General features: G+C 44.6%; 1 protein-coding gene across 2 annotated transcripts in view; it reads left to right on the top strand.

The window, feature by feature from the left end:
- Positions 1-3,999: 3,999 nt before the first annotated feature.
- The window catches only part of PLXNC1 (plexin C1), a 70,671-nt gene continuing 60,303 nt past the window's right edge, over positions 4,000-14,367 (top strand). The window contains exon 1 of one of the 2 annotated variants that reach the window (XM_072923215.1): positions 4,000-5,034. In XM_072923215.1, the coding sequence (XP_072779316.1) occupies positions 4,087-5,034 (948 nt within the window). In that variant the 5' untranslated portion in view covers positions 4,000-4,086. The remainder of the gene's footprint in view (positions 5,035-14,367) is intronic. The other variant, XM_030261398.4, reaches the window with a different exon arrangement.

Raw genomic sequence — 14,367 nt, forward strand, 5'->3', positions numbered from 1 at the left:
CAGAGAATTTTGCTATGTCAGAGATGCCCAGGAGTTGTGTATAGCTCCAGCATTTCATCACAAAGGAGCATCTCCCTGGGCAAGTGGATCAGATGCATTAGTGGGACTCCCGCAAAGCAACCTTTTCCCTGGAGCCCATGGACATATCACTGCAGCTGATAGCATCCCATACAGATCCCCAAGGAGTTACAACAGCATAGTCCTGTTCTTGAATCTGCCATTTCCTCATTGTGAAGACCAATAAAAAATGCAAAAAGGTCAGTACTTTTTAGACTAAACTAAAATCTAAAGCAAAAAAAAAAAAAAATCTAAACAAAAAGAAACAAGACTGAAAAGCAGAACTAAAATCCAAATCTGCAAACCCAGTTTCAGTATTCAAATGCCTCTGTCAGAAAAAGAATCCTTCTCAGAAAAGCTTTTTAAAAACTGCCCAGCATTTCCTTTCTATTTTGTCAACATGCAGAAAATTGTCTTAACTATATAATGAGAAAAACAGTTATTTCAAGTTTTACACCAAAGATAAAATGCCTGCTAACATTAATGCTACCTATTACTTCTTTGTAAGTGAAAGGTTATTTACTCTTTGCAAAAAACCATTTCAGATCTAAGCTAAGGTAACCACATGGATTTAATAAACAAAATAAATAAAACCTTAAGTTATCTTGAAACTTCAAAACAGGGTAAATATTAAAGTGAAGCTATATAAATTAAGCATAAAAATAAATCTCCTTTAAAAGTAATATTTTATAAGATTGTCTGTGGATTCATAAATTCAGAGAAATTTAGCATGCAGATGAAAAGGAGGAGGGAAGCATGAACTGTAGTGGAAAAGCAATCTTAAATTAATTTAGGATGTGTACTGCCTAACATTGTTGAAGATCTAAATGAGAGCTCTTTAAATTGTAGATGTAAAAACAAGTCCTGGTGTGATTCACATTCTAACTTCAGATCTAACATGACATGCTGAAATACATAAATATTCCTTAGGATAGCAAAGGAAGCTCCATTTGCTTCCCTGTCTTTTTTATAAATTTTTATTGGGGTGCCAGAGTTAGACAGCAATGCTTTGTAAATTCTAACATTAACAGGCAGACTACCTTGTTTGCCCTCCCTTCAGTGCCTGAAAAATAAAACACAGTACAACAACAGGAAAAAAACACCAATTATGGAACTGACAGCCAAGAGACTACAGTAAAATGATTTACCATTGTCTGCTTAGATTTTATAGAAGTATCAAAGACTAGTTTGGATTAGAAGGTATCTCGGAAGATCATCTAGTTCCAACATGAGCATCAGTTCAGTCATGAACTGATTATGCTGTTTTCTGGTCTGCTGTGTTAATAACAAATATTACACTCTGAAGCAGTACAAAATAAACATGTAGCCTCCCTTTCTATTTCCCTAACACCAGTAGAAGCTCAGCTTTTCCAGTATCCAGACAGGTATCTCTAGAAGAATGTGTTGAAGATAGAAACTCCTGTTTATTTCAGGGGCTTTGAAAGGAACTGGGATTACTTAGCCGCTTCAAGAATTGGGTCACTCATGAGCAAAACTCCATGCACTAACTCTCAGTGCAAAACTGGCTCTCAGAAGCATATGCAGAATTAAATGTTGCAAGATGAGGCTCTGGTTCAAGCTACTGCTTAGCTGGAAAGAGAGAGGAAAAATCAGAAATAGAAAAGTGACAGGCAGGGAACAGCCTGCAGAACTGTGCTCTGATGGCTGTCCCTGGGACAGGAGGAATACGACATCTCATCCCATCCCATCCCATCCCATCCCATCCCATCCCATCCCATCCCATCCCATCCCATCCCATCCCATCCCATCCCATCCCATCCCATCCCATCCCATCCCATCCCATCCCATCCCATCCCATCCCATGGTGGTAGAACCTGCTAGCCCACACAGCTAGACTGTTTTCATGTGACAGCCACCGTATGCAGTTCAGTCCTCCCAGGACAAAAGTTGAAGCAGAACACCGCTTTTTTGGCAGTTTTGGCAATCACAGAAGTCTGAAGTCCTAGGAGGGGTTGATGTTCTCTAAGATTAGAACAAACCTGGCCTCACTCATTTAAACAAACCAGTCATTTAGTGAAGTACATGAGGCTTATTCTAAACATAAAGCCTGAGAAAGAGGTCTCTGCAATACATGCAGAACTTGGTGATTTTGCAAAAGGAGGGATGTTTGCAGAAGATGACCTGTTGCTGGACATGTTCTACAGTCAGAATGAGATGCCTTGCAGTTAGGATGCTGACATGCTTTGCTGTTTAGCCTCATCAGTTTAGAACAAGAGGAAGATCACTGACAGTTTTATAATTTACTGAAACTAACCTAGCAGGCAAGGTAGTGTGTAATGCACTCCAGTATGACATGTTCAGCCTCCTTTGCAAAGATGTATAAATGACATTTCCACACACAGCCTATATTGGTGATATGGGCATGAGGATTTACTTTGCCTACATGTTGACTAGAAGTTCAGTCCTCCACGGGTAGCTGCAGGCAGTGTTAACATATGAGCATCTCTTTGCATCTGGCAAGAAGAAAAATTGTGCAATGATTCTCTTCCATATCCTCTGATACATTTTGCAGATTTTGGATGCGTTTTGGAGTCACTGTACAAGAGATAGGCAGATGGGCTGTGGAGAGCTCTGGGTTTCATGGAAATAGTTGTCCTAGACACTTTTTCCTGCAAAATTATGGAATATTTTTGCTGACCAGAGCAACATCAATTCTTGCACAATAACAGCTGCTGGGCACCCTCATGGAGAAAGATAACAAAAATTTGCTAACATTGTTGCACTTCCTACTTGAAAATAATGCACTTGACTGATTCATACAGAGGTTACTTTTGCTCTAATTTTTACAGTCCCACTTTTTCCTGCCATCAAGGAACTTCAAGATAAAAACAGCTTCAATGGAGGGTCAGATGACTTCTCAGTTTTGAACATTACACCCCCTTCTCAGTAAGGCGATGGGCCCTACACTCATCCTCACCCAGAGTTTCCAGAGGTACCCACAAGAGAACACGGAAAGGCATCTGCTGCTTTTCATTTTTTTATTCAAAATTCAGCAAAGCGGTAATTTACCACAAGCTCAGCATGTAACCTGTACTTCACATTATGTTGAACCTCAGCCAGAGTGGGAGATGAAGTAAATCACTTGCTCCATTCAACGTGGCCTGTCCTGTCCTCAGCGCGCGTTGGATGGGCGTCCATGTCTCAGCAGCACAGTTGGAAAGGGACAGATTTTTTGTGTGCCCTGCAGGACTCGGGAGAATGCCGAGAGCCTTTGTTCTATCTCAGGCAAGACCAAGCTCTACGCAGGGATCTCTGACCCCTCAGCCTTCCCGCTCAAGGAGGCATCGGCCGGCTGGTGACGGGGGTGCTATTTAGCGGGGCGGTTCTGCAGTGCATTTGAACGGGGACAAGACGGGTTTCCAGGCTCGCAGCGGGCGCTGCCGGAGCCCCGCAGAGTCTGACCCACGCCCACACCCGGCATCCGCCAGCGGACCGCGCCACCGGCTGCCTCCGCTTAGCACCTTCACCGCCGTTCGCCCACTGCCTGCGGGGGGCTTCAGCCGGGCCGGGAGCGAGGCAAAGGGAGTGCACGGGGGCCGCCCTGCCCCGGAGGGCTTCCCCTGCTCCGGCGCTCCGGAGGGGTCCCCGTGCGGCTCCGGGTGCTGAGCGCCGCCAGGCGAGGTGGGTCTCGCTCCCCACCGCGTCCCGCCGCGCCGCTGCGAGCGGCCGCCCCCGGCAGCCCGGCGGCCGAGGTGCGCTCCCGCGGCGCCGCCGCCGCCCACCGTCCGCGGCAAGGCGGGCCGGCGGGGCCGGGGGGCGGAGGGGGAGCGGCGGCGCACGGCGGCTCGGTGGCTCGGCAGCCCTCCCGGAGGAGCCCGGCCCACCTCTCCCGTGCAGGCACCCCCTCCTCCCCGCCCCGAAAGAGGAACTCCCCGCCCGCGCAGCCCGGCCGCGGCGCAGGCAGCAGCGGCGGCAGCGCGCCCGGCCCCTCCGCGCACCATGGCGCAGCAGCGCCCGCCGCCCGCCGCCGCCTGAGGCGCCCCGCGGCGCCGAGCCGAGCCCGCGCCCATGGCGGCGCCGCCGCCCGCCCTCAGCTGGGCGCTGCCCCTGCTGGCGGCGCTGGCGGGCGCCGCCGGACCCCAGAGCTTCGAGCTGCTGGGGGCCCCCATCGACAACATCGAGGTGAGCGGCGGCGCCGTGCTGGTGGCGGGCGGCAGCTGCCTCTACGAGCTGGGGCCCGACCTGCAGCCCCGCCGCCGCGTGGTGCCGGCGGTGGGGCAGGGATGCGGGGAGCCCCCCGGCATGCGCAGCAACCTGCTGCTGCACTACGAGGAGGCCGGCGGGGTGGGCGTCCTGCTGACCGGCTGGACCCAGGATGGCGGCGCCTGCCAGGTGTGGGAGCAGCCGTCCTACCGGCAGCGCTTGAACCAAAGCGAGGTGGTCAGTTGCCTGCCCGACGGCTCCACCGCCGGCGTCGTGTTCCAGCAGGCCGGCGCCTGGTACCTGGCCGTGGCGGCCACCTACTCAACCAGCGCTGACACGAACCACCTGCACTGCGAGCCCTCGAAGTCCGACAAGGAGACCGTCATCACGGTGCGCAGCATGGTCAACCTGAAGTCCAAGGAGGAGCTGGGCATCATCAAGCGCAGGGAGGAACCTTTGCACTTTGTTGACGCGCTCCAGTGGGGGGATCACCTTTTCTTTCCCTACTACACGTTGAAGGCCAGGTTGGGCAATAACACGGAGCCACCCAGCATGGCTGTCCTGCACCAGCTGCGCCCTTCAGATGGTGGCCTTACTTTGCGAGGGCACGTCTATTTGGACTGTGGGTGCAGGAGCCTCATTATTTCCTCCAGCCTTGTCCGCCAGGGTCAGCGGGGCTGGTGGGTGGGTGTGTTCCGCCACAGCCACAGCACCAAGGCGTGGAACAGCACTGCCGTCTGCATCTTTGGGATGGAGGAGATGAAGGAGAAAGCCTGTGCATCCACGCACTTCAATATGAACGGGAAAAGCTGTGTAAGTCTGGGCATCATTTGCTAAGCTTTCACCCTGCACGCCCTTGTTGACTCTGTTGTTGTTGTGGCTGGTGTCTCTGTGCATGAGTCTTGGGGTGTCCCTGTCCTGGAAGCACATGAAGTTTGCCAGAAACTTCAGAGCCACACCAGGCTTTGCACATCAGCCCTGGCTCTGTCAGCTCTTGTGATTTCCCCAGCTTGTTCTTTTTCTAAGAAGCTGATTCTTTACTGGATTTTGGTATACTTCCCACCTACCTGTTGTGAAAGGTACATCTGAGGGAGCACCTGAGGGCATCCTGGGTCAGACCTGAGTGTTAGGCTTCTCCCTCGATGTGTCCTTTTCAGCCTAGGATTAGTCATATTTCATTTTATTTTCCATACAGCCTAGATAAAGCATCTCCTGTCTTGTTCTGTGCATTCACATCTCATGTCATTGCAGCTACATCAGAAATAAAAAGAAAAAAAAGCCCATCAAATTGGCTCTGTGCACTGGGCTGTGTGCACTATTATCCCTGTCACTCACTAGTTATCTGTGGTTTCTTGTTCAGTGGTAGGTATTTTCCAAGCCTCACACGATTGGCCTTGCTTGGGAGGGCTCTCACAGCCACCTCCCCAGATCCTTGTGTGCAGGAGACAACAATAGGTGATACCTCTTTGTTGTTGCAGTGGTTACATTTTCACAGACAGTGGTATCCCATGGAGTTCCCTATGTCACCTACTTCAGTAACACTCTCTTCAGCTCCTTCCTCCTTTTCAGGGTGAGCTGGGCACACAGAGCGTGGAATAGGCAAGGCTACTGTTTTTGCTGTGGCCTCAGTAGTAAAGAAATTACCTAAAAATTATATAGAAAGGTAAAAATGTAATTCAGATTAAGAAGGTGCTTTTGAAAGACCTGTCTATGCTTTTAAGTTAGACTCGGAATACTTTCCAGAGCTGTGGCAAAAGGACCACTAAAAAGTATCAAGGAGAACCGTAGGGTATCAAGCAAGGCATCATAAAGCAATCCCTAAGCCCTTTGCAGTTCCCACACCACCTGGGGTCTTTGCAGCTAAACTTCTGAATCCTTAATGTATTACAATAAGAGTTTCTTCGAAATTCCTTGGAAGAAGTGCAGTAGATTTACTGGAACTCCTTGGCTTTCCAAATCTAGCTCATAGTGGAGTGCAGTGCTGAGATTTTTTGCAAACAGACTACCAGAGGGCATGTGTGATTCAGTCTGCTTGTCTCCCTACTGAGCTGTGAGACTTGCCAGTGTTAGAGGACGTGGTTGTGAATGAGAACCCCATATGTGGGTGAGACAACTCTGCTGAAGGAAATAGTGAAACTCACTACGGAGCCAGAGCCAATCCTTTGATTTCCAGTGCTAGCTTACTGTGTGATTTCTGTGCTCCCACAAGGCAAACTTCCGGAATTAATTTGAAGTCTCATTCTGATCCCAAAATACCTATTTGCTTGTTGGAATTTTAGTTTGCATTGATTGTTCCTAATTACTCATGAAGTTTCTTAGCAAAGTGCTTTCTGAGCCTGCTAAACAAAACAGAAAAAGAATTTTTCCTGGGCAGTAGATCCGTTCTAAACATTTTACAAAACCTCATGCAAGAGATTTCAGAAGAGCCTCATAGATCTCATAGAGTAACATAATGCAGGTAAGGTGAGGCATATATTTCTGTGGACAGGGTAATTCCCTGTCCCCACTGCCTCTCAGGGCCTGAATATGAAAAATCAATGATCCACTTATTTCAGGATTGGTCTGATTCGGATCAGACTCCTGTGACTCCATAGTTACTTTCATGTCCCAAAAGGCTCAACCCTCCTGGAAACTTAGATTATATTTGGATACAATGTTGAAGAATCTCAACTGTAACAATCTTTAAAAGGATTGCTTACTTAACCTTATGTCCCAACCTATGATGATGTTATTGATTGTAATATTTTGGCACAAGAACTGCAGTTTGCCACTGAGAGAAAAGTGATATTTTAATATTTTGTGAGATAGCAGGACATGTGGGTCCTGTGAAGTAATATGACCTGTAACATTACATGGCTAATTAGCTCTCTTTTTAAAGCTAATTATATGTGCTTATGGTATACAAACATAGAAATAAATGCATGTGGTTCAGCTTTAATAATTTTATACTACAGAAGGTTAGCTAGGCTATTGCAGAGGAAGTTTGGAGATGACAGGCCCATATGCTGCTGCTTCTGGGTTGTTTTAGACCAGATCCTTCTACTGTCTCTCACCAAAGAATGGGAGTCCCTGCAGTCATGGAATATGCTGCTCTTGTGATACCTCAGGTTTTAGCTTTTATATTTTTCAGATTCTGTACTGCCTTAGTGTGTACTTCTGAGCTTCATATTAGGGGATAGTAAGCTCTCTCCACAAAGTAGACAAAACAATTCCTTCTCTAGCTGAGGACCAAGGACAAATGATCCAAATTTCAGGCCCAAGAGCATAAACAATGATGGACTGAAGGCAGAAAAACAAGAAGGATGGGACTTGATAACCTAAAGCAACAATTGGACAATTAACACCAATGTACTAATAGACCAGAACTTATAAAAGTGTGAGACCCTGTGACCAGTTGTCTATTTTTTTGTGATGATTTTGAGTTCATCTTGGGTGTAGCCTTGGCTGGGCTCTTGTGCTGCCCAAGGTGTACCCATTGAGGCCTTCTAATAAAGACCTACTTTAGCTCTGTCTAGTCTCTGTTCTAGGTCAGCCTTCACAAGGCATCACTTGGACTCAGAGCTGACAGGGAGATGGAGTGTGGCATGTCCATCAGTGTGCAGCTTGCAGCAGTGGCTCTGGCCAGAAGGGAGTGCCTCATAGCGTAGAGCTGTCAGGAGTACTACCATGTGTAGGAATGGCAGCAAGCAACAGTCTTTAGCGCTGCTTTAAGGTCCAGTCTTTTAAGGACAGTGTTGGTCTTGAGCAAAGGAATGTGTTGCAGTATTATGAGCGCTGTGAGTGCAAGACCTCTCTGGTGCTTGTGGTGGATGGACTGTGCTGAATGTCAGTCTGGCTTTTGCATTGCAGATACCATGTGTTGTAGGGTGCTGCGGGTCTTAGTTGTCTCTGCTGAGTACACTTGAATGCAGGAGCTCAGGTGTGATGTGATGAGATATGTGGATCCCAGACATGGACTATCAGTTTATGTAAGAATTGAAAATACAGCGATTTTTTCACTGCAAGAATACAATTTATAGTAAGCATATACATTAGGGAGTAGTGACAGAGTGTTTCTCTTCTAGTCATCTTTCAGATTTCTGTTATTATTCTGATAACCTTTAGGCATCCCTCTTCACTCACATTGCGTTTCTCAATAGGACACTGCAAGAGGGGTTTAGCCCAGGGTATTTATGGTCCTGAATTCCATGTTATGTTGTTGCTGCATGGTGTACTCTGAACTCATTCCTGTAAGGTACTTTGCTTTCTGGGCCTAACCCAGTAAAGCACTTAATGACATATTTAACATTAGGCGTGTATAAGTATTTCCATCATCTTCATGCCCATGCATTTAAAGAAAAGCATGTACTTGAGTACTTCACTGGACTGGAGCCAAATTGCTCTGCATCCTGTTGGAACTCACTGTAGGTGTGTAATCTCTTTAGCTTCGCTTTGCCTCTTAGGCCAGAGTTCTCATTTGCATTAAGTTTTAATGCTGGATTAGAGTCTGTCATTGAAAACTAGTAATTTTTAAGATCCTTTCTTAGCAACTTTATCAGAAAGTATGTGGCTGCTACAAATTCTGTGGAATTTCTTCATATAAGGAGTAGGTAAGTCCATTTTTGTTTTGTGCAGAAGTGTGCACAAAGAAGTTTGTCCTACTTGGATGTGTTTATTCAGGACATTGGCACTATTTGATTCCCAAAGACAGGATTCCTACCTAGCAAGAGGTAAATGGTGTTTTAGTTGAAACTACTCTGAAAACATTTTGCAGTTTTATATTCAGCTATTTTTCCTTTGATTCATGTGTGTCTTAGTTTTGGATATATCTACTTACGTGCACTATCAGGGTGTATGTGTTACTGGACTCTCTAGCATCTCCTACAGATATATATATAAGTGCATCTTCTTCACAGTTTCCTTAGTTAATAAATGTGAATTTGCCAAATCTCATTCTCAATTTCTTTTCAGAAACCTGACTGAGTACTTACAAATACAGGAAGAATGCTGGAATTTGTCACAAACTTGCTGTGGGAGTTAGTGAACTTTAAGAAAGGCTTTTCTTCTGTTGTTCTGTGACAGAATAGGACCTACAAGGATCTCAGTTCTCTCACAGACAAGCCAGGATGTTGTGAGTCACAGCCAAGTAGATGACCAGGAAAAGTGTTCCAATTGGTGAACATCAACAGGGGAGAGATGTAGAGTGTTACCTAACCATGATAATGACAAATCTGGAAATTGGTTTTGCCATTAAAAAAGTTTTATGGGAAGAAAAGGACTCAGGGAGATTCAAGGATTCACAATGTTTCAGGTAGAAAATGCCAAAAAAAAATTCTTAGGCATATACCTGTAAGAAAGAGAAGGGCTGGAGTTTATATTAAGGTATCATGTGAAGAGACCAAGTAGTTGTGATAGTTACTAAAAAATAAGCTATCTTGGTTGGAGTTTCATCTGTTATTTAATGCAAGGAAAGAGTTGTAACAGATTTTCATCTGTTATTTAATGTAAGGAAAGAGTTGAGTCTCTTTGAACATTTTCATTTTTCAGTGGTTGATACATATGAGGGTTGGTATGTGTCCCTTAATTTATCAAACACAGTTTGGACTCCTAGGACAAATCCTAGCTTGTGTAAGCTCTACCAAAATGAGATTTTGAAGTCAACAGTCACATCAGTTTAATTACAGCATTTAATTTGCAGGAACAACATTTGAAATTGTGGTAACTCACTCCAGAGTGATTCATGGCCTTTTATTTAAGGAAAGAATTACAGACTTCTAAATATAATTTTGTATCAAAATTAATCCTGTAATTGATTTTATAGTAGTAAAGTTGATCTCCTGAGTATTACAGACTGCTACCGTTGCATCTGATGTTTGATGGGTTTCTAGAGTTAATGTTTTTAAAGTGAATATTTCTGTCTTGTTACAATGAGTTTTCAGTTCATCCCTGTTTAGTGCAGGAAGTAAGCCACCAAAGACTTGTCAACTCTCACACTACAGGGATGGGGACTGCACAACCTCTCTGGACAACTTGTTCTGCTTGATTGCCCTCATAGTGGTGCTTTTTCATCTCCTATTCACTAGAAACCTGCAGTGTTTCAGTTTATGTCATTGTCTCTCGTTACCTTACGTACACTTTGGCTAAGAGCCTGGCTTTTGTTTCTTTGGTCCCTCTGAAATTGTCTCTTCTGTAGGCTGAACCAGCCCAGTTTTGGAAAAGACCTTTAAGATCATCCACCGCAAAACCATGTCCCTAAGCACCACACCTACAAGTCTTATAAATACTTCAGATTGGTCAGGCATGATTTATTCTTGGTAAATTTATGCTGCCTTTTCTCAGTCACTTTGTTTGTGTTCTTGTGTCCAGAAGTGGTTCCAAAGAGGATTTTGTCCATGATTCTCCCAGGAAAAAAGTGAGACCTAATGTGAAGTTCCCTGAAAAAACATTGGGTTTTTTGAATATTGATGCAGTATTTGTCTTTGTTCAGTTGGAGACTATACCTGATCTCCACACCTTTTGAAATATGAGAGAATAACCTTTCAGATTCATCAGACTGTCTCTCAGCATCTTCCTACAGATCCCATCTGTCTTCCCTAAAACTTGTAAAATCTGGGATTTCTTAAGAGGTCTCTGGCTTAATCCTCTCCCAGTACTTGTAGTTTCTCTCCTCCTCGAGTCTGTGTGTACAAAGGACCACAAGATGTTGTTGATGAAGTCCAGAGCCATGTCTATATCCACTGTCAGTAAATCTCCTGAGCTATTCAGCAGCTGGTGTGCATTTTCAGTGTTCATTCTTTCATTGCTCATGTGGTAGTGGACGCTCTTCTTGTTGTCTACTTTGCCAGTTCCAAAACCAGTTGACCCTGGGTTTCCCTAACACCATTCCTGCATGTCCAGAGACTTCCTCCTTAGTCCTGCTTCCCCCTCCTTCGTGCTGTTGTTCTGCAGTGTAGTTCAGTCATGACTTCCCTGTTTAGCTAGAGGCCATCTCTTGGTATGTCTGCTTGTTTTCCTGAGTTTTGTGCTTGACAGAGATTGTCTTGAAAGACCTGCTAGTTTACTTGAGCTTTATTTCCCTTCAAAGCTGACTCTCAGGGGATCCCACTCACTATTTCCTTGAACACACTGAAGCCTGGTCTCCAACTCTCTGCTTGGATTATCACATCTTCAGTCAGTTCTTCCCTGATTTTGAGTAGCAGATCCAGAAGAGCATCACTCTTGGCTGACCCCACAGGTTAACATAGCCTGGAGTCCCTTTTATTCACTTTGCCCCCAGAGCTTTGTAGTCCTGATCTACACTAGACCATGGCTTTGATTTCCATGTAGATGTGCAACAATGGGCAGTGGTCCAAGGAATGGAAAATTACCACAGTCTTTCTGCAATGGGTAGGGTTCCCTAAAAAAGCCCCAACCTGTTGTAACAGCATGACTGTTTAGCACATGTGTGCCTTCATCCCTCATGGTCACCTACCACTTCCTTTTGCTCTCTGCTAACATGCTGTTCAAGCTCAATTGGTTTCAAAGCCTTCCTTAATGGAGCTTGTTCTGCCTCACTGGTTATTAGGACACTTTACCACTTCTGTGAACTTAGAACTGAGGGCAGATAAGGACTGTTTCTGCTGATGCAATAAGTCACTAGTTTCTAGCTTCCCCATCTCAGGAGTCTCCATCAGCATCTCACTCAACCATAGCCTCTGATTATTCTTCCTACCTTGCATCAAAAGCCTCAGGATTTGCCTCTGCAAGGTCTCACTGAAGACTGATTTTCTGGTCATCCTTGATTTTTTGCAGGCTACTCACCTGGACAGCTTGTCCACCTAACACTGCTGGGCAATGTACAAATCAAAAAACTTCCTGGAAATAAAATTTTGGAATGGTTCATGTTCTCATTCCTTAGCCCTAATAAAGGCATGCTGCATGCCCAAATATAGTAAAAATTGATGGAGGTGTTTAAAGGATGAAAATAAGAAAGAAGAATAAAGTTCCAAAAGTTCTTTGTCCCTAGGAAAAGCATCTGTTGTTTCAGTGTTGACTATTGCTATATGCTACTTACAAATCTTGTGTTCTTTTGTATAGCTGCATCTGTTCTTTCACTTGGATGCTCAAACCCTTTATTTTTACTTTTTGGACAGCTGCATATGATAAATGCTGTGTGAGCTAAAAATGCTGCCCTTTCCTCTGAGGCACGCAGTGTAAAATAATCAGGAGGAAATCAAGACAGAAAGTAGAAGTGTGAATATGGTTGCTGCGGCTAGAGTCATATGGAGATACAACTGAAAATGAAGTGCCAAATAGAAAATTAGTATAAATACACCTTCCATGCCAATAACCAAACAAGTATAGACTGTAGAGGTATTACAGAATAGAACAGAGGATGAAACTGAAGAATTAAAAAAAAAGAGGTCTTACAGAGTGATATTATCTTTTCTTTTGCTTTTCTCTTTTGTATGTGCCTGAAAATGTTTTAGGATAGACAAACAGATGACCATGGAGATTAACGACTCTTCGAGTGTAGAGGAAGTTTAGACTGTAAATGCATTTTTAAGAATGGATGTAGCTGTGAAAGAAGCGGGTTGGGAAGGCCCTACAGTGCTGTAACTCCATTAGTCACAGTGGAAGAGGTAAAAGGGCTTGTTAAAACAATAAATGGATGTGGAAAAGGGGTGACAGAAGGGTGAAAGCAGCAGCTGCACCCTGGAGGAAATGGGCAAACTGGAGGAATAGGTTGCAAAAGAGAGAAGGCAGGTTTTTTTTGTGACTCTCCACTGTCTGAATTCCCCCCGTTCTTATCCGTATTAGCTCAATGTCGTGTTGACCCTCCCTCCAGCAAGCAGAGGAGGGGGCGGAGATTTCCACACTTGTCAGTATTGGTTCTTCAATCAGATGAGGAGGGTGCACTGATATGACACTGGTTATTTTATTAGTATGTGGGTCAAAATAAAATCTGGCAGCAAAGCTTTTCAGAAACCTGGTGAGTACTCCTCTTTTCTGTGATCTTGTTGTACAGAGTCTGCGAGGAACCTAGTGTAGTTTATCTCTCTTACAATACTATGTGGTGCACTGCAGAAAAACTATTCCTAATTTTGGTGGAAATGAAAGGGTGGAAGCTCCACTTCCTCACTCCCTATCCTGAGTGAAGACTCATTGAGTGCACTAGTTCTGGAATTTTGTTACCTTCTGGTCTATTACAAAGTGAGTTAGCTTCTTCCACCTTAAAATGCTTGCAACCACACCCTGCCCCACTTCCCTATCTAGCACAGATGTCCGGTTACTGGATTCTTATGGCCAAGTAAGTTTTACCAAAGTTCTGTGCCAGTGCATGACACTCCCCTGTGTCTTGTTCCTGCTGCATGAAAAAAGAAATAGTGACTTTAAATATGAAAGTTAATCAAGTCTTCTTTTATTCCAAGTGGCTGTTCTTTCAAGCTAATTAAAATAATTCAGATGACTGAAGAACATTTTAATTGACTTAGGATTGCAGTTCAGAAAAAAGAAAAATTCTAGTGGAAAGACTTCTTAGGATTAAGCCAGCATCATAGCATGCAACTGTTAACGTGTGACGGATTTGCTTCATAACTTTGAGAAATGCTGTCACTTACTTCTAAATGTCAGTTTTGATGGTCCATTCCACACTTTGTTTTGTGCATTTAAGTGAAATAGGCTCTTGCACTCAGAGGGTTCCTGTAGGTTTAGGATTCCGTCCTGGAGGCTGAAGTTCTGGATTTTGTAAGCTAACCTACAGGCTTGTTCTCAAGGAGCTGGTCTTACCTGAGCTCTTGTCTCCTACCTCTCTATGCCTGCCACTCCTTTTTGCCAGCATTGGTGTTTGTGCAGCCATATGTTCATGTGATGAGGAGCATGACTCAAATAAAGATGTAGGTAGGTAGATTTACAGAGCATTTTCTAGGCACATCATTGCCTTAACTAAGCTCACTGGAAAACATTGTACAGGGAAAGTGATGTAAAGCTTGGCCCCATTTACAAATGGGGTTGGACCCATTTAGAGTGCAGGTGGGATCACACCTTTAGCAATGTCTAGCACAGAGATTGACTTAAGAGCAATTAGAGGACTTTAAAACCAAGTTACTGCTTACTAAGGAGACACATGGGCTTCTAGGGATTTCCCCTGGTACATGATCCTATTCTCACTCATGTAGATTTCCTTTC

The sequence above is a fragment of the Taeniopygia guttata genome, chromosome 1A (assembly GCF_048771995.1).
Source record: "Taeniopygia guttata chromosome 1A, bTaeGut7.mat, whole genome shotgun sequence".
Classification (NCBI taxonomy): domain Eukaryota; kingdom Metazoa; phylum Chordata; class Aves; order Passeriformes; family Estrildidae; genus Taeniopygia; species Taeniopygia guttata.